Here is an 18,573-nt window from a genome sequence, read left to right as displayed (position 1 = left end):
ATGGGTGGGAACACTAAGAGCTGAAGCTTACACTAAAAGTCTGAGACATGACATGGCGGGAGGAGGAAGAGGCCAAACCTTCTCTGGGGGAAGGTAATGAGTGTGCTGTTTGCCCAAATTGGATAGCTGTCAGAGAAAACATTCCCACCACCTCTAAAGACAGATCCTCTCACTCTGTGCAGAGAACTCAGACCCAAAGAAGTTGAAGTTCAGTTTGTGAGAAGGAAGCAGCCAACCGTCTCCAACTGCTGCACTTACAACATTATTCCTCAAGCTGCAATGTCTTCAGCCCCTTCCAGGACTGCCTCCTGTGTAGGACTAGCACTTGCCAACATGCAGACTGCACTGAACAGATGGGCAAGGATAAATTGCCATGCAATCACAACGCTCGAAGACCAGAGCGGGTGGTTCTTTTCGTAATTGGTTTATTTGGTGCTCTGGACTCTCAATAACTGCTTGCTCTCTTCTAGCACTCTGGAAATACAGGCATACATACACCATACACATACACTTACTTCTGTACTAAGAGAAGCTGAATTTTATGGAAATGAATCATGCCTGACTTATTTTTTAAAAATATATTTTGCATCGTTTAATCTGGCTTTGCTAGCAGGGAGAAGAGCAGCTATGTAGGATACTGAAAAGTTCACACACTTGTGAACGTATTGACAAATGCAAGAGCTAGGCTTTCTATTTAAAAGGAAAATCAGAGCTTCATAAAAATCTGGATTCTGAAGCCAACACTGATGCTGTGCTTTTTATATACTCCCTCAGAATCACAACATATATATAAATCCACGGCTTTTTTCAGCTGGAACTCAGTTTCGACACCTCTCAGGTAGGCACCATTTCCATTATAAGAGAACAAGGGAGGCGTCCATAGTGAGTTCCAGCACTTCTTTTTCGAGAAAAATAGCACTGTATTAAACCATGTGAGGTTTGCACATGGTATTACTATTCTCAGTTGAGAATATAACTGTGTGAAGATGGGAATTGATTTGACTACACAAAAACAGAGTTCACCATATTATATTTGTAGGCTAGCTTCAACCAAGAAAAGAACCCAACAAAATAAAGCATAGCGCTATTAAAAGGGACTAAAATACAGCTGACATTATTTCAGAGACTTAAAATATTTCATGGAATACTATCCAGCCCCAAAAACCACTGTGTTGGGAATTATTCATTTGATCTTGCTAGTTATGCAGAGGTCACAAAATTCAGCTTCTCTCAGTTCTGAATTTAATGCTGGTTGATGTTAAGTCTTACAATACGATATACAGTTATCAACACCAGTGTGTAATGTGTCAATCATATTATCTAATTAAGAGGGTAACTCTTTTATGTGACTTTTTTGTTTTTCTTTGCTCCTCTTTTGAGAATGCTTTTACCTTTTTTGCATCTTGATTGGCTAATTAGGGGAAGGGAAAAGAAGGTGGCTGAGCAGTGACAAAGAAGGGGAAATGTATAGGGAGTTCATTCATACACTAGCAGAACTGGCATCGTTATTTGGCACTTGGTGGGACTACAGCAGAAACAGAACAAGGAGCCTGCCCTGCGTGGGACAAATCACAAAACACTTTCCATTCCAGAGTTGGAACAAGGCACAGTTACAAACACCATTAACAACGGACAAAAGTTATTAATTCAGCCACACACACACTTCCAGGAGAATGCTACTTTGGAGCTGGAAAGTCGTAGTAAACAGTCATGGAGGAATGAATACAAAACCCCCAGTTCTTTATGGCAGGAGATGAGCCCTGCGGAACTCAGAAGCTTGTGATTCTACTAACATAACTGACCCACCCAAAGATGGATTTTAAGAACCATTTTGCATTACATCTATCTGCGTTTTTTATGAACGCTGATCAGTGGGAGGAAGAGGAAATAAGACAGCAATGGTACAAACTAACTGCAAGGTCACCTTACTCCAGTGGCGTAGCATGGGTTGTCAGCACCCGGGGCAAGGCAAGTAATTTGCGCCCCCTAACCCGTGGATTTGCGCCCCCTAACCCATTGATTTGCCCTAACCCCAGATGTTGCGCCCGGTGCGGTCCGCCCCCCCTGCACCCCCCATGCTACGCCACTGCCTTACTCATGGTCCATAGCTTTGTCACCCAGCTAACAGCTTATCTGCCAGTGATAACAGGCAAGGTTCTTCTCACTTACCCCAAAAGCTACACAGACCTGAACAATAGCCAATCCAAGACAGTCAGCATCAGCAACCAGCCAATAGGAGCCAGAGCCTTTCCCCCACCAAAGATCTCCGTCACAACATCCAAATCCTCCATGGTTGATCCTTTGTCAGAAACATTTCGGAGTAGCATCCCAGGAGCTAGGAGTGAGGCCGTTCACATTGGGCTCCCTCCCACCTGCACAGCTCAAGACCCAAGCAGTATGAGATTCAGGAGCTAGCCCTACGATTGCTACTCCAGCGGTCCCGTTTCTAGGACAACAGTGGCCCAATTAAACTCATTACGAAGGAGCTGTAATCCAAGTAGGACCTTAGCGGATTACCCTCTCTGTTGGAGCCATTTAATCAGATCACCAAGGGAGCCCTGCCCTGCCACCCCCACTGAACTCAGATGGTCTTTATGGACTGCAAGCAAGGATGATGAGGCAACAGGTGCTCCTGCCAGGTCAGCACGATTTAGCCAGTTGGCCCACTACAAAACTAGGAGGGTGCCCTCATCTGGTCAGTGCAAGGGTACTATTGCCAAGAGCAAAGCAGGTGACAAAACCATGCAGAGCCTTTGTGGAGAAGCATAGACGCTGAGCCCTTTTAGGTGCCAAGCAGAGAAGAAATGCCAGTCCCAGGAACTTACCTGTTCTACAAGGTTAACATGAGGTGCTGTAAATACTGCCGAAACCCTTGGGGCCACAGGAGATGCAAGCTGAAAGACAGCCAGCTCACCCTGAAGGGGTTGAAGTCTAGGTGTGCACCCGCTTTACCCAACTCTTCGAAGCTTAGGAAAGTATTTGGAATCCGGAGCGGACGCATCATACAGCAAGCAGGATGTTTCCCAGTGCTTTCCCCGAGGGGCTGGGCTCCACTCTTGCATTCCTAACATTTCAAAGATAATCAGCAACTGGTACTGCCGACAGCAGAGGCGGGGAGTCTAGGAGGGGCCTCTGGCAGGCGGGCTAAGAACAGGTGAGCAAATCCCCACAGGAATAGGGCTTGCAACAGAGACCTGAGGCAGGAAGGAATGAAGCTGGTACTTTGGGCCACTATGATCAGAGTTTCCTACTTCTGTGTTCAAAACAGGAAATGGACAGAAAAGCAAAAGAAAACACATACCTTTTATCATGCCCCAAAGGTCTGACCCAAACATAAAATGCATTTATAAGATCTTGGGAGTTTTGCTAGACGCAGACCTCATGCTTGTGTCCTTCCTATTTTACAAGAGATTAACATTTTCATCCTGTTCATCAGCATGCTTTTCACATCAGATGTAACCCAAGATTAGATGGTGGAAGAGTGGAACAACCCTTTAAGAGGCAGGCTGGTTGGCACTGTCATCGCCAACATCATTCTCTAAACTTGGACAAAGGAGGCCAGTGGAGGCAGCAGGGTCGGCCCTACCATGATGTCACCTGTGGCGGCAGATGCTGACGGGTGGGGAGGTGTTGAAGGACACTGCCTGCCCTGGGCCCCTAAACTAGCCTTCTACCCTCAGATGTGGTGGGATGAGGACACTGCCCTGTTACCAGTGTTGAACTAAGATTCAACTGGCTGTCTAGCTGACTTCTGTACATGGACCTGGGAAGGGGCAACATCTTGTCCTTTACCTCAGGCAACAAAATAGGTTGGGCTGGCCCTGAGCAGCAGCAACAGCTTAATGGAGAGAAAGTCAGCTTGTGTGTTTAACACCAAGACTGTGAGGACAGGAAACCTGTTGGAATTCCATTGATATCTCCTCACTCGTGGTGCTAGCTTGCCAAACCATCCTGTTTTTTAGTTGCAACTGATGGAGAAACTAACAAGGACTCCCTGCTAGCAGGACAGAGGACTTGGTTGCATCCAACGAAGTTATATTCAGAGCAGACGCATTGAAATTAATGGACCTAAGTTAGTCACATGCACTAATTCCAGTGCGTCTACTCAAAGTAGAATTAATATTAGATACAACCCTAATGTCTGCTCAGTCTAGAAAACATGTTCCTTAAGGGGTGTAAACAAAACCTTGGGAGTGACAAATAGCATCCTTCTTAATGAAGGCAGTAAAACAAATAAGGTATGTTTACCAACACTTGGCTTGCTTTGATTTGTCTGTATTGCATGAGCTGCCTCAACATTTTGGTGGAGGCAGAATAGAAATAGTTCAAATAATAATAAAAAATAATTCCTGAATGTTAGATACGCATGCATAGACATACATACACACTCTACCGAAAATGGTTTTTAACTAAAAAATAGGGGTGGGCTTGTGATTTACAGGGTCACATGCCAAGGAAACAGATTTCTAGCAGAGCAACCAAACTTGTAAAAACAGTAGTCAAAGGGGGCAGGGGAAACAACAGAAATTGTGGCTTCCCTAAGTTCCCTTATTAGTCTTAGCTGGCTACAGTTTAACAACCCCTGTAAGGAAACAAAAAGCAAATCCCCTTCCTCAGAGCATTCCAGGGATAAAGGTGCTAACATGAGAGTATAGAAAAAGTGACCCTCCCCTTCAGACTGAAGTGGTACAGTCCATTCTCCCATTCCAGGACTGTACCATCCCATTTCACTATGTGCATAGATTTAACACAGGTCCACAAAGTGATTATATTTTGTACAAGCCCTCAGATGGCCAACAGGAGTCACCCCAACAAACAGGCAGTGTGTTTGTGTAATAAGAAAAGGAGGAACAGATTAGATGAGATTTATTATATTTATCCTGCTTTACAGTCCAAAGACACACAAAACAGCCTGTTCCAAATTCAGCTGCCGGCTCTCCAGACTCTACGATGGAGCAAGCTGTTCTAGCAGCTCACAAAACATGGCGACGTTTTTGCTAAGTCAAGAAATGAGTCACAAACCCTCGACTTAATCCAAGTGCATTGTGACTCACTCAGAATTTTAATTTTTTGTCTGTCTGAGCAAAGGCTTCTATGACGGAATGATTGACTCTAAGCAAATAGATGAGAAATGGCACTACAAAAGCACTGAGCCATATTTCCACCCACGCCCAGGGCTTTCCTTTCCAAGCTCTAGGAGCCTTACATGCATGCAGTAAAATAAGGAAGCACCCAGAAAAAGACTTGAGCAGACACCCTCCACTGGCCCCAAGAGGGAGAAATTGGAGGCTGAAAATAATTGAGGGTTTGGGTGAAGTAAACATGCACTCTCAGTGAATGGTCACATTTCCTTTAAAGCAGAACCAGGGACACAGGGGTCCTCCAAGTGCCGGACTACAAGTCCACGAATCCCTAACCACTGACCACGTTGCTGGGGCTGAAGGGAGTCGCAGTCCAGCATGACATTCCTACTGTCTTCATTGTCATGAACTCCAGCTTCCCCCCACAACTATTCATCTGCAGTCTCTGACTGAAACTGAAACAAAAGAAATCCACATTCTGGGAAGTGCACATGGAGATTTTGTGCACATCTGCGCTGACTGTGGATGGCCGTCACAAAAGTTTGGTTTCCTGTTTCTAGAAGCATTTTGGAGTGATGGCATCACTGAGAAAAGCAAACCACAGAAATGGGGAAAGACCCTGGAAGGAAAAGGCAATTCTGTGTTTAGCAGAGGGTAGCTATAATTTTAAGGAGCATGTGTGAGGTATCTTCTTGTCAAGCAAAGTCAAGATGAGTACGGGTTAATGAAAGGGCATGCACAAAAAGGGCGACTGGGAAAAGGAAGAGCGACAACAATAGGAGGAAGTGGTTGCTTACCCGTCAAGCATCTCAAAGGAGGGTGTGCAAAGCTAAGACGCTTGGGAAGGGCTCTTCCTGCCACACCAAACAAGAACCTGTGATAACTGAAGCTGTTCTCTGCAGAGTTCACTTCTCCAGACACTGCAGAGTTCTTGAGTCTGTTCTATTTGGAGATGGAAGAAGTGACCTCTAATCCCTATTCAGCTATGAGTTCACTGATAGACACATTAAGGAAGCCATTAGCTCAGAGGTTTTCAACCTTTTTGAGTCCATGGCTCCCTTGAGCAACTACATTCTTTCTGTGGCACCCCTGTGGGGCTCAGGAGCCCAGTTATGTCACCCCTTGCCTCCAGAGCTGGCAGCCTCTCACTCTTTTTTGAACACCCTCCCTTGTGGAGTGCTCCCTCAGCCTCCTCTCCTTGCAAGTTCTCTGGGCAGCTGCCACCCCTGGTCTCTGAGCTGACCCCCCCCCCCCCGCTCCAAAGTGAGGTGCCTCCTCACACTGCCCCACAGGGGCCTGGGACTTGTCTGTCTGTTCCCAACAGCAAGGGCTGGTATATTGACTAGCTGGGCTCCCTCCCTCCCTTGCTTGCTTACTCCAAGGCTGCCTCAGCTCCTGGCAACCAGCACCCTCTGACCAGTCCTAGAGGCACCATTCTCCTGGGGAGCTTGTAGTCAGGGCTGCTGCAATAAACAGCTGTGCAAGCCTTTGGGAGGCAGAGATGCAAGAGGGCACCAGAGGAGGGAGGGAAGGAAAGAGGGACAGAGGCCAGTGCTGCTTGCAGCACCCCTGGCCATCATTCAAGGCACCCTAGGGTGCCACGGCACAGTGGTTGAAAACTACTGCATTAGCTCTTTGCTTCAAGTTTTTCCCAACCATACAATGGAAATACTAATGAGCAGCCTCTTTGGGATTCCAATCATGACATACATACAGACTGTGAAAAACTTTGCACAAAGAAGTTAGTAAGAACCATCAACACCAGCCCATCATTTCTCCAGTGGAAAAAATCCCAATACAATTGTGCAGTGTGTTCTGATCAATTTCTAGGATAATGAACCAAACCTCTCTCTCCCACAGCTTTGGCCACTTTATTACCCTTCTTTTGAACATGTACATTTTTCTAGTTGTTTTAAATCTCCATGGTACTTCACATACATTTTCTCAGCCATTCTTGCAAGTTTGTAAGGTGAGCAAACTAATAGTTGTCATGAAATAAGATGGGGAACTGCAGCCTCCATGGGGAAAAGAGTGCAGGAGCTTGAGGCATCACCCCACCATGATTTAGCCGTGGCTTCTGAACCAAGCCAGTAAGCTGCCTTAGGCCATATTGTGACTTCACAGCTAAAAGTCAGATATGTGAAATCAGATACTTCCCAGATCACACAGGGTTAAGCTATACACTAGATTCAATACGAAGCTTTTTTCTTACACAGAGGTAAGTGTGCAGGCCGGACATGGTTTGCAACAACAGCTCATGGAGGAGCGAAGCTTAATCCTTCCCTCCCCATCCATTCGCAGCTGTTATAAATAGCTTGTAAAAATTGAGTACCCACTGGCACCAACTGGGTTTTATTATGTCACTGTGTGTGTGTGAATTTCCTCCTGGTGCCCCTGCCATCTGAAATGAGGCAGGAAGAAACCAGGGAATGGGCCTTTTCAGTTAGAACACTCCATTTATGCTATGCTCTCCCTTGGGAGGCTTGCAAAACACCCATTTCAATCTCCTTTCAGCGCCATGTGAAGACCTTTAAAAACAACAATCCAAGCCTTTCAAACATGTTTCCCCTCCTGGAAATTTATGCTGCAACGACTGCTGTTTTTCTTTTTATGCAGTGTTAATTTTTATAACTTGATTTCACTGTGCTTTGTTGTAATTTTATTGTTATTTGGTTGGGTGCCCTGAGAATATATTATTGAAATGTGGGATATAAATGCAATAACTAAGTACAGCATGCCAACCTTCTATTCCTGTCTGTATCAATTAAACGCTTCTAGTCTTTATACCAAGGGTGTCACCTTTACTAATCAAAGTTGGAAAACTTTGGTCTCCTTCACGTACTCCTCCTGAGATTTTAGGAGCCATTGCCCACCACTTTCAAACCTGTATTTGTAGCTCACTGTTTAAAACAAAAGCTTGGATCCTATGAGACTGAACTTTGCAGTTGTCCTGCCTTGGATACAGGTTGCCCTCTCCCTGAAGTATGAATTGCATACGGCCTCTACTGCACAGGTCTACACACCGTCCTTAAAAACTCACCTGTTTCCGGTTGCTCTTTCTTAAGAGTATCAGCGCTGCTCATTTTTGAGATTCCTGAGTGGCTCTAAACTGTTTTCATGAAAAGATATTGCAGAATGGTTCTTCTAGCCTATTGCCTTTTAGACTGCGGTCTTACAATTGTTTTAAAACTGCCTAATGTTCTCAGCGTATCTGACTTTTTGTTTGCCTAAGCCAGCTCATGAAGGTTAATTCCCAGAAAGTGGCTGAGGAATAAATATATAAAAGCAAACACACACAGCGGCTATGCTATCTATCCCTTACGTTCTGCGCAACATCATGCATGCTGATTAGTACCATTTAAAAATAAAAATTAAAAATTAAAACTGCAACATGCAGTAAGAGTTGTAAATACAAGATAGACAGAAAACTGCACTTCCTCATGCGATCTATAATAAATCTTGTGAAATCCAGTTGTGGTGATGGCTACTGGTTCAGAGGGTTTTAGAAGGGCATTAGACAAAACCATGGAGGAGGAGGAGGAGGTCTTCAATGCCAGTAGTTCGCTGTGGTTGCAACAGTGGGGGAGGGCCATTGATGGAGGACTTCCCAGAGGCATCTGGTTGGCCACCGTGGGAAAGAGGACAGTGGATTAGAGGGATCTAGATATAAACCAGAAGGCTCTTCTTATGTTCTTACGCCCACCTGACTTCACACAGGCACTGGCGAGGCAGGAATGAACCACATCCCCACAGCAGGAGAGCTGGCTAGGGCTCCCTTGCAGGCAAGACTGGCACCAGCCCTCCCTGCCAAAGAGTCAGTCAGCAGTTCAAAAGTGCCCCTGCCGAGGCCTCCCCAGCTGCACGGCATCCGCCTGTGTTTATTTCTGGGTTCTCATTATCAGTAAGTAGCAATTTAAAATGGAAAAAACTGTGGGAGTGTGGCGGGGTGGAAACCTTAAAGCGATCAACTCCTAAGACACAAGGAAGAGAGCAGCGCAGCAAGACAGACGTGCTGCCATGCGGGGAAGGCTGCGAGGGAGGCTTCCCTACTGCCTATAGCGAGAAGAAGCACAGCGCTTGCCACTGCCAAACATCTGGCGCAGGAAGCGCAAGAGATGAAACCAAAGCACTGTTTGAGCTCAGCTAGTGTGGGGGTTGTGGTCAGAAAGCAAACCAAAAGAAGGGCAGAGCAAGGGCCATGTGCACACTTACAAAAGGAAGAAAAAAAATAGTCAAAACTCTGTGACAAGAAAAAATGATTTCTGGGACCGCTATAGATCAGCAAATGTTTACTATCCAGCATCATTTTCTCCACTAGGGATGAGGGGGGCCAGGTAGCATTTTTACAAGAGTCTCTTAGCATGAATTTGATAGCTGGTATTTTAATTCGTGTATTTTATTGGCTGTATTATATGTTGTGTGTTTGTAATCCACTTTGGGCCTGGTAACAATGAAGGGTAGGATAAAAAATTCTTAAAATAAGAACCCCCCCCCTCAAACCTGGCCCCACCTATGGATGCCACACTCTGATTGCCCCCAACTTCGGAAGAGAGGGCAATAGCAGGGGCTAGGGACTTCCTTTGCAATAGTATCTTGGCTGGAGAGTTCATCTCCTCAGAAGGATTAGTCAGGGACAAATGCTACTAACATTTAGGCACTGTGTTAATTTTCATTATTATTCTCTTCCCCACTCAGCATACAGTAGTGTAGCAAACCATGTTTGGAGGGCTGTGTTTTGAAGACAGGAAAATGCTTGGACAATGAAATGTAAAGAGTGAGGAATGAAGAGAGCATAAAATGACCAGTTATTGGAGGTGGAATTCTGTCATTTGACAGTCTCTGCAAAGTAGATCGCTCAGTCGGCAGAGCATGAGACTCTTAATCTCAGGGTCATGTGTCTGAGCCCCATATTCGGCAAAAGATTGCTGCATTGCAGGGGGCTGGTCTAAATGACCCTTGTAGTCTCTTCTAACTCTACAATTCTATGAAAAAGGGAATGGGCCAGCGGGGATTAGCTGGGTGGGATTGGGTTTAGGACAAGGCTGGGGATCTGTGACCCTTCGGATATTGTTGGATCTCAACTCCCATCAGCCCCAGCCAGCAGGGCCAGAGGTCAGGAATAATGGGAGTTGCTGCATTTCAGCAACATCAGGAGAGCAACAAGTTCTCCACCCCTAGTTTAGGAAGCTTCTAGTTACAACTGCATGTGCAGTAAACCAAAGACTCAAAGATCAATTGTTTTCCTTGTTCCTCAAATAAATGTTGCTACGCCTGAGTAATTGTCAGTGAAACCCACACTTAAAGAGTTTGAAAACCTACTGCCGATACCTACACCTACACAGTGCTGTTAGAACGTGTGGCACAGCTGTTTGAATGATTAATTGTGGTGTGTCAGTTTTATTAACACTTGCTCCATGGTCATTTCAGCGTTCAATTTTATTACTAATATTATTTTTAAATGTTTTGTTTAAGCTGTCCTGGAGACCTTCCAGTCAAAAGGCAAGATAAAAATGCTGTAAATAAATGAATGAATTTAAGGCACTGGAGCCCCTATTCTCTGTTACCACCAAATGAAAGCTATGTTGTTTAAAACAAGACATTTATAGCATTAACATCATCTCCAGAAATAATGAAGACTTGTGGTTGAATAAGGATTCAAACTTATTCTTCCTTAGTCTAAATTAAACACCATTACTCCAACTCTTTCCTCTCTGACCCTGCCACCACTACCATCACCATGCCTGTATCCAGTCATACCTCTTCCAACCAATCACTGCCTATTTGTGAACACCTTTGGCAGCCTCCCAACTATCCTGCCCAGTACTTAAAACAAAACCAGGAATGAGGCCTGGTGAGTATCACCAGCACTCCCACAATACTTCAGATCAGGTCAACCTATATATTAGGGATAACTGAGCAAAGGAAGAGGAAGAGAATGTGGCTCACATGTGAGCACCAGGAACGTCTTATCTGCTTACAAAACAAAAGAACAAACAAACAAAACAGGAGCTTGAAAGCCAGGTTTCACTGCCACTGTCTCTGCTATGTGGCCCCAGGCCTACTGACTCACTCCCTAGCAAATACTGGGGTGCAGGATGTGCAGCTTACAAGACACTAGAATCTCCATCCCAAGATTCAGCCAAGAATGAGCCGCTTTGTGCCCTAAATCCAAAAAAGCAGAAATGAGGCATCCCTGAAATTCCTCCAGAGCTCTAACTCTATTCCCCTCTAGTTTACTGATTTATAACTTTTAAACAAAAACTTTTTTTCCCCAACCACAGTAACAAAATTCAAACAGTACCAAAATACTACAATCCTACAATTAAACAACAGGCCATTAAACAAGAGACAAAGTTATTAACTCATATGCCACAGAAAACAAGCTTTTGACCTGGCACTCACTTAGCCCGGTGCACTGAAGAGAGAAAGTCACTACTCGCTCACCTGGGTGGTCCCTATCTCCTCTCCAAGCTTTTCCTTCCTTGTTATCCACTGGGATTTACGTAGTTAAGAATGAGCCATGCAGGCAAACATCCCACCTACTGCCTTGTCTCAGGTTCAAAGTTTGTCTAGTATTTACGTAGTGCTTTAAAAGTTTTACAAGGTCTTCACATGCATTACTGGAGCAATCCTTAAAAAAATAATCTTATCCAGCTGCCTAGTCAGTTTTATCATATTGCACATTTGAGGGTTGCTGAAAAGCTGTAATTTGCTTGAGGCCATGTCCAGACTTCATGGCAGAGGTGATATTTAACCAGAGAAGTTCCTGGCTTACAGTTCAACATTCTTCAGCCTGGAACCCCCTTCCCAAGATTTTCATTTTAGGGATCCCACCACAACGGTTTGGAAGTCAGGAAGAAAAGAGGACATATTCTGAGACCATTACCTTTGTATTTCCCTTTCATCTTGAAGCTGGGGCTAATGCATCACCCACACTGAAGACTGGAGCAGGGCCTTGAGTACTAGTGTTGCTTGCTCTCATCCTTATCCCATGAAATGTGGCAGGGACAAGAGCTCCCAGCCAGCCAGCCAGCCAAACAGGGCAGTGTGTCTCCTCCCACACTTCCCTCCTCGCAGCCTGACATCACTGCAGTTCCTGCTGCTCCCAGGGTGAGTCAAAGCCACACAGCCACGGAGAGGCAAGAGAAGGAAGCCCTGCCTCTGGAGGAGGTGGGGAAGAAAGAAGACACATCAGGAAGACAGAGAAGACTGTCTAAGAACTTCCAAGAATGTCAACAGCTGGGCTGTTTTTCTCTTAGCCAAAATATCACAGCCCTGGAACAAGAACAGAAGCCTTCATTCTTTCAGAACCCAAAGCTTCAACATGAGGTCCACTTCAAATTTTTCTTAGCATATATAGTAGTAAATGCTATAGAACTTATGACAAAACCCAGCCCCCCACGCAGTAGAGCATCTGCTTTGCATGCAGAAGGTTCCAAATTCAGTCCAGGTAGGGCTGGCAAAAACTCCTGCCTGAACATCTAAAGGACTGTCATCACCAATCCATGTATGTTGAGCAAGACGAACCAATGATATGACTCAAGTACAGTGGTACCTCGGTTTACATACACTTCAGGTTACACACTCTGCTAACCCAGAAATAGTGCTTCAGGTTAAGAACTTTGCTTCAGGATAAGAACAGAAATCGGGCTCCGGCGGCGCGGCAGCAGCAGGAGGCCCCATTAGCTAAAGTGGTGCTTCAGGTTAAGAACAGTTTCAGGTTAAGAATGGACCTCCGGAACGAATTAAGTACTTAACCTGAGGTACCACTGTATAAGGCAGCTTTTGATGTTCCTTTATATGACCCCAAGGTGAGTCCAGAAACGCATGCAGCTATGTGGATTTTTCTCTCTCTTTTACACACACAGGCACACACACCAGTAATACTACCCATTGCACACTACCCAGTTTATTAGGATCAGCTGACATATCCCACTTCATCTATATATATTTGTAAAAGACAACAGTAACTCTTAACGCCTCCTATCACCTCTCTCCCTTGCCAGAGCAGAGAGTTCTCCAATTAGCCTGGCATTCGAGAAGGTGCCATCCTAGAGGTGAGACTTTGTGTCCCCCCGCAACTAACCTGTTCTTTGCTCTGCCCATCCCACCCACCACTTTAGAGTGACCAGATGCAAAGGAATTTACAGATCTACAGCACTGTATTTAATAACTCACTGGATCGCCCATGGCAACCAGAGATTCCACACAAAGGGAGTGAGTGGGCTGGCAAAGAGGGGTGGATCTCTCCATTCCTCCTCCCACCAGCCTCCACTTTGCTTCCTCTGAAGCCAGCATGGAAACCAAGTCTGTCTCTCCTCCACCAGCCTGTATAGCAGAAGGCACTTTCTTTAACAAGCCTGTTGAGAAGCTTCCTCTCCTCTGTGGTCATCATGGAAACAACAAGCTACTAATTTCCTTAGCAGGTTAGTAAAAAACACTGCATGCTAGTAACTTTTGTGGGCTTATTTACAAGGCTGTTTAAATAGCTACATAAGAGGCGGAGTGTTTACAGAGACAGCTTGTCATGTAGGAGTGAGAAAACCACACCTAACCATTTCCCCCCTCTACACAGCTATTGAAGATAAAGGAACCCTGCCTCCTTAGCATCTGGTCACCCCCTTTACCTCTCTTTCCTTCTGTAAGAAAAAGCCCCAGTCAGTCACCGCCAAACCACAGCCCACTCATGCAGCCCACCAACTGAAGACCAATCCCCCATATCTTTTTAATAAATGAATCTCTGAGCATGGCTAGATTGCCCTGAATACAGTGATTGTGCTCTTCATAGCATACACCCCATAACTCTGATCGTGCAGCAAGTTGTCCATGTAAAAAGGGACAGGTCCCAGCCAGATATGAATCTCCACACCTTCCTCTTTGCAAATTAAACCACCAGTTCTGTTTCCTTATGGTCAAGCAAAGCTGCGAAGCCCCAGGCTTTGTTGGAAATGTCACTTAGTGATGCACCCAAGACATGACTATGGGTCAGACCTGAAGGGACACACAGTGCCTGTTTGCCTGAGCTCAGCTCCTTCCCTGCATCTCATACACACACCTTCATTTCCACATTCTACCTTATGGCAGAGAATTAGGTCTGTGATACAAAGAAATGTAATTTTGAATAACAGTGCTGTTGGTTGGCCTTAACAATCTGGGCAGGTTATAATGAAGAAAGGGGAGAGCTGGTCTCTTAGCACAGCTATTATGGGAAGATGTCAGAAGACAACAATGGGGTACCACTAAACCTTACCCAGAACACAAAGGCAACACCCAAATCCTTTCAAGTAAAAGCTTTTGTCATCCTGTAAAAGGAAAGTTCTCTCCCTGGCTGCCTTCCTGCACTATGGTATGAAATAGCTAATTAAATGGCTACCTTTACTAACAGGCCTTCTGCTTGTATGCAGCACATAGCAATCAACCTAGTGTCCCTCTGCCTCCAGGGGCTGGAAATATATTCTGGTGCTACAAAGTGCCACAAACATCCCTAGTGCAGCTTTTCCACAGCTAGCAGCATGCAAAACCCATTTGAAATCCAGCTAAAGCACAGTTGCCTCTAGCATGCTAAGCCAGCAGGGTTTCTCCCTCCACATATCACCTTGGATACGCAAATGTCTACCCATGCCCCAAGTTTCCAGATGAGCTGGCACACCTCCACAAACCATGCACAAACCTTTAAGTCTTGAATCCTGCGGAGAGAAAGCCAAGCCTGACCAGTTGCCTACACCTTTTCTGTGTGAGTTCAGATTTAATCAAAAGTAGCCTTTCCCAAGGAAATAATCTTGCAAGGTGGAAAGCCCCTCAGAGAGCTCACTGTTGTCCGGAAGTAGCACAGTTAAACTCAAAACAGGCTCCTTTGAGTTCTTTGAAGGAGTCCCCTCTACACTCTCTCTCTCTCTCTCTCTCTCTCTCTCTCTCTCTCTCTCCCTCTTATTCACTCATGGCGCCATCTGTAGGGTGGTGATTGCATAACGACAACAGCTAGGTATAAGTAAAACTTACAAACAGCATGTTTTTGAGCTCACTAGAACTTTTATTCTTATATTTATAAGATACCCACATTCCATCCTCCTATCCATCATTGGTCACATATAGTATAAAGAATTATTCAGGTTGGATGCAAGAATGAAAAAAAGAGGGCGGGGAAGGAAACATTGTTTTGAGGTGTGATGAAAAAGGCAGAACTGGCAGTTTGAGGTGAAGTGGAGGAGGTAGGCAAATAAATAAGATGAAGATTTAATTAGGCTGGACCAGATACCCTCAGCCTGGCACCCTCCAGACATTGCTGGACTCCCAGTTCCCATCAGAACCAGCCAGCATGGCTAATGGTCAAAACCTCTGGAGGGAATTAGGTTGGCGAAAGTATGGGTTACACCAGGGGTCAGCAACCTAAGGCCCATGGGCCGGAAGCGGCCCGCAGAGATCATTTGACTGGCCCACGAGCCACCCCCAAACCGAGCTGCCCGCTTGTGTGCTGCGCTAAACCAGCACAGTGCAGCATGGAGACTCGCTTCCGCAGCGCCGGAAATCATGTCTGCGTAGACACAGACACCGAAAATCACGTCTGTGCACGCGCAGATGCCGAAAATCACAGGTGCGCACGCATGATCTGGCCCACGGAGGGATCTATGCAGGACCGATCCGGCCCAGGCAAGATAAACCTTGCTGACCCCTGGGCTACACCATAAAAGGTAAAGGTAAAGGACCCCTGACAGTTAAGTCCAGTTGCAGACGACTATGGGGTTGCGGTGCTCATCTTGCTTTACAGGCCGAGGGAGCCGGCATTTGTCTGCAGATAGTTTTTCCGGGTCATTCAGTGCAAAACAATTCTCATGTCACACCAGAGTTTATTAGAACAAAGTAGAAACGACACCTCTTCCTTTGGAAATAAAAGCCTGCAGATACTATCAGAGTTGAGCTCTATAAGGGATGCACTTAAATACCACCTAACTAATCTGTCCCGATAACTAGCCCCCTTTCGTTGACTTTTTGGTGAACATATCTGGTTACAAAGGAGGAGTGCCAGAGAAGTACATGGAGATGGAAACCAGGAGCCCCTCGCCACCTGCCAGATCTCTGGAAAGCATAGCCTGGACCTTGCCTGCTCAATGTATCCAGTACGAGATTTCCTCCATTCATCAGATTTCAGCAAAAAAAGGAAAGGCGTTCCCTCTCTTCCTTGAATCCAGCCCCAATGATAGAATATTCCACTGTGATTCAGCAAAGTCCATCCCACTTCCTGCTTCTGTGCGCCTTCCCTTTAAATAGCCAAATACGAAACTGGAAAGGTGGTGGTGGTGGTTGTTGTTTTTTAAGGTGCCTTAAGTTCTTGTACCCTCATTTCGTCTGCAGCCTGTGTTAGCCCAGCTTTCTTCCTCCAGCTCCCAAGTAGAGTTCAGTCCTTTCAGTGTGGATCAAGGAGACCCTGATTCTGCTCTACAAAGCCACCCAAACAGTGTGTATCACCAGACACCTCATTGGCCACAACAAATTCACTCCCAAAGCCCCTTGTGAAATACCAACACACAGAGAGATCCATTTGGCCTCCCATCACAACCAATGATCCTTTCCAACAACGTGCCCTCAACACCCCAAATTTGACCTGTCTGTCTGATGCAGATGACTGGGTGACAACATACCAGTCAGACAGGTATTGCCAGCTTCATGGTAGCACGTGCAGCACTTCTGTATAGAGACAGGTGCTAAACACTTGGAATTCCTGTTCCCCAGCGGATGTTGAGATTAGCCAAGTTCAGGACAGAAATTCCTGAGTGATTACGTATGACCCAATCTGTATTTTGGCATTTGGTAGGATGTGGAACAAGACTCGGTGTGCCAGACCTTCGTAGCTCCCAGACTAGAAACAAAATGTTTGTTAGTATTTCTGTTATGGGTGTGTTGAGAAAGTGAGGGAACAGCTGCTATCTGCTTCCAGAGTGTTCAGGAATGGCAGGAGCTAGTGAACTACCCTTTTGCAAGTTGCTAGTTTTTCAGTTCCTAAACGGAAAAGAACCTTACATGCATTACACGAGAAGAGCACTTCTCAGCTATAACATGCAACATTTTCTTGGATCAAATCGAACATACCCTCTGAAGCATACGCTTTCTGTGTTCATACTAACCGATGGGAGGACAGCCACACATAGGTCTATTAGCCCTGACAGCTAAATTGAACCTTTATGTTCAGAGGCAGAATACAAATGAACACCAGTTTCTGGACAGCAAATGGCAGTGGAGAGCTGCTGCCTTCATGCCCTACTTGTGGGCTTTCCAGAAGCATCAGATTGGTGGCTGTGTACGACACGATGGTGGTGGCCTGTCTAATCCAGCAGGACTCTTCTAATGCAATAAACTAGAATACTAAGAAGCCACTTGCTGGTTGCATCCTGCCTTCCTGACCTTTCCCAAGCCCAAGCATCATCCAGAAGAATGTGGCATTTCACATATTGTTGGATTCCAACTCTTAACAAATCCAGCCAGCACAGCCAATGACAAGTGATAGTGGAAGCATGGTGCAACAACATCTGGAGGATCAATGTTTTGGTATAAAAATGTTGATTCTGCCCCCTTACTATCAGTAATTTACTTATCACGGATTTATTATTTATTTATTATTTCCAACAAACCTCTTTGGATTGGGGGAGACTAAATTTTCTTTTTAAGCTAAAATAAAATTAAGGAGCTTTGTTTGGGTTCCCTAAAACTCCAGTTCTCCCAAAATGGTTCAGCATTTGGGACTCAGTGGTACAGCACATGCTTTGCATCCATAAAGTTCCAGATTTGATCCCTAGAATCTCCAGTTGGAGACTGGCAAGATTCCTGCCTGCCTGGCAGCAGATCTCCAGAACTTAATATAGAAAATACTATGCCATATAGACCAAAAGTGTGAGTCTGTATAAGGAATCTTCCTACGCTTCAGGAATGTAGTTGAACTGAAGGTTGGCAGTAGAGGGCAGTGTAGAGCAAGCCAAGCTGCTACAATCCTTGCAAGAACAAGAACCTGTTACTTCGCTCTCCCCACAATGCCTAGGGGCTCCCACAAACCACTGTTTCTAAGAACATGAACTAAGGTGCCCTCTACCTAGATGAATGAAGAGGCCAAAATGGCTTTTTATAATTAGGTGAACAGGCTGGTAGTCAATAGCTGAGTGGTAACATGGGCTACGGTCTGCCATTATTCTGTGTCTTGCTTACTTGTTTATGGCAAAAATATTGAACTTGAATTTGGAAATTCCATTTTAGCTATCAGAACCAATGCACAGAATTCTCTTTTGCACCTCCAAAATAAGTTGCAGATCAGCTTCGGTAGCGACACATTTCCACAGATGGGCTCTCGCACACATATCTAGTTGCACAAAACCCATCTCACTCAGCCCACAGAGGCCATCCAAAAGGTAGCTAAGGCAGTGCTTTTTTTCTATAAAAAAGTTTAGGGGTACTCTCATTCTCCTACTCTACTCATATTGAAATACTGCCCCTCAATGAGGCCAAACTT

At 45.3% G+C, this 18,573-nt stretch overlaps 1 protein-coding gene across 15 annotated transcripts in view; it reads right to left on the bottom strand.

Moving 5' to 3' along the window:
• The window catches only part of RIPOR1 (RHO family interacting cell polarization regulator 1), a 98,321-nt gene that overhangs the window by 31,191 nt on the left and 48,557 nt on the right, over positions 1-18,573 (bottom strand). Inside the window, exon 1 of one of the 15 annotated variants that reach the window (XM_083626432.1) lies at positions 14,752-14,931. The exons of 8 other annotated variants lie outside the window; for them this stretch is intronic. Coding sequence is in view for 2 of the 7 variants with exons in the window: in XM_083626435.1 (XP_083482561.1) it covers positions 11,968-11,986 (19 nt within the window). In the remaining 5 variants the exon portion in view is untranslated. Of the gene's footprint in view, positions 1-2,169; positions 2,629-2,825; positions 3,076-11,967; positions 12,202-14,751; positions 14,932-18,573 lie in introns of those variants that run through there. 6 more of the 15 variants (XM_083626440.1, XM_083626435.1, XM_083626428.1 and 3 more) reach the window with 6 other exon arrangements.

This window comes from Podarcis filfolensis (assembly GCF_964270895.1).
Source record: "Podarcis filfolensis genome assembly, chromosome: 8".
NCBI lineage: Eukaryota > Metazoa > Chordata > Lepidosauria > Squamata > Lacertidae > Podarcis > Podarcis filfolensis.
Note: the sequence above shows the minus strand (reverse complement) of the source record. Positions and strands in the feature narration are given on the sequence as shown.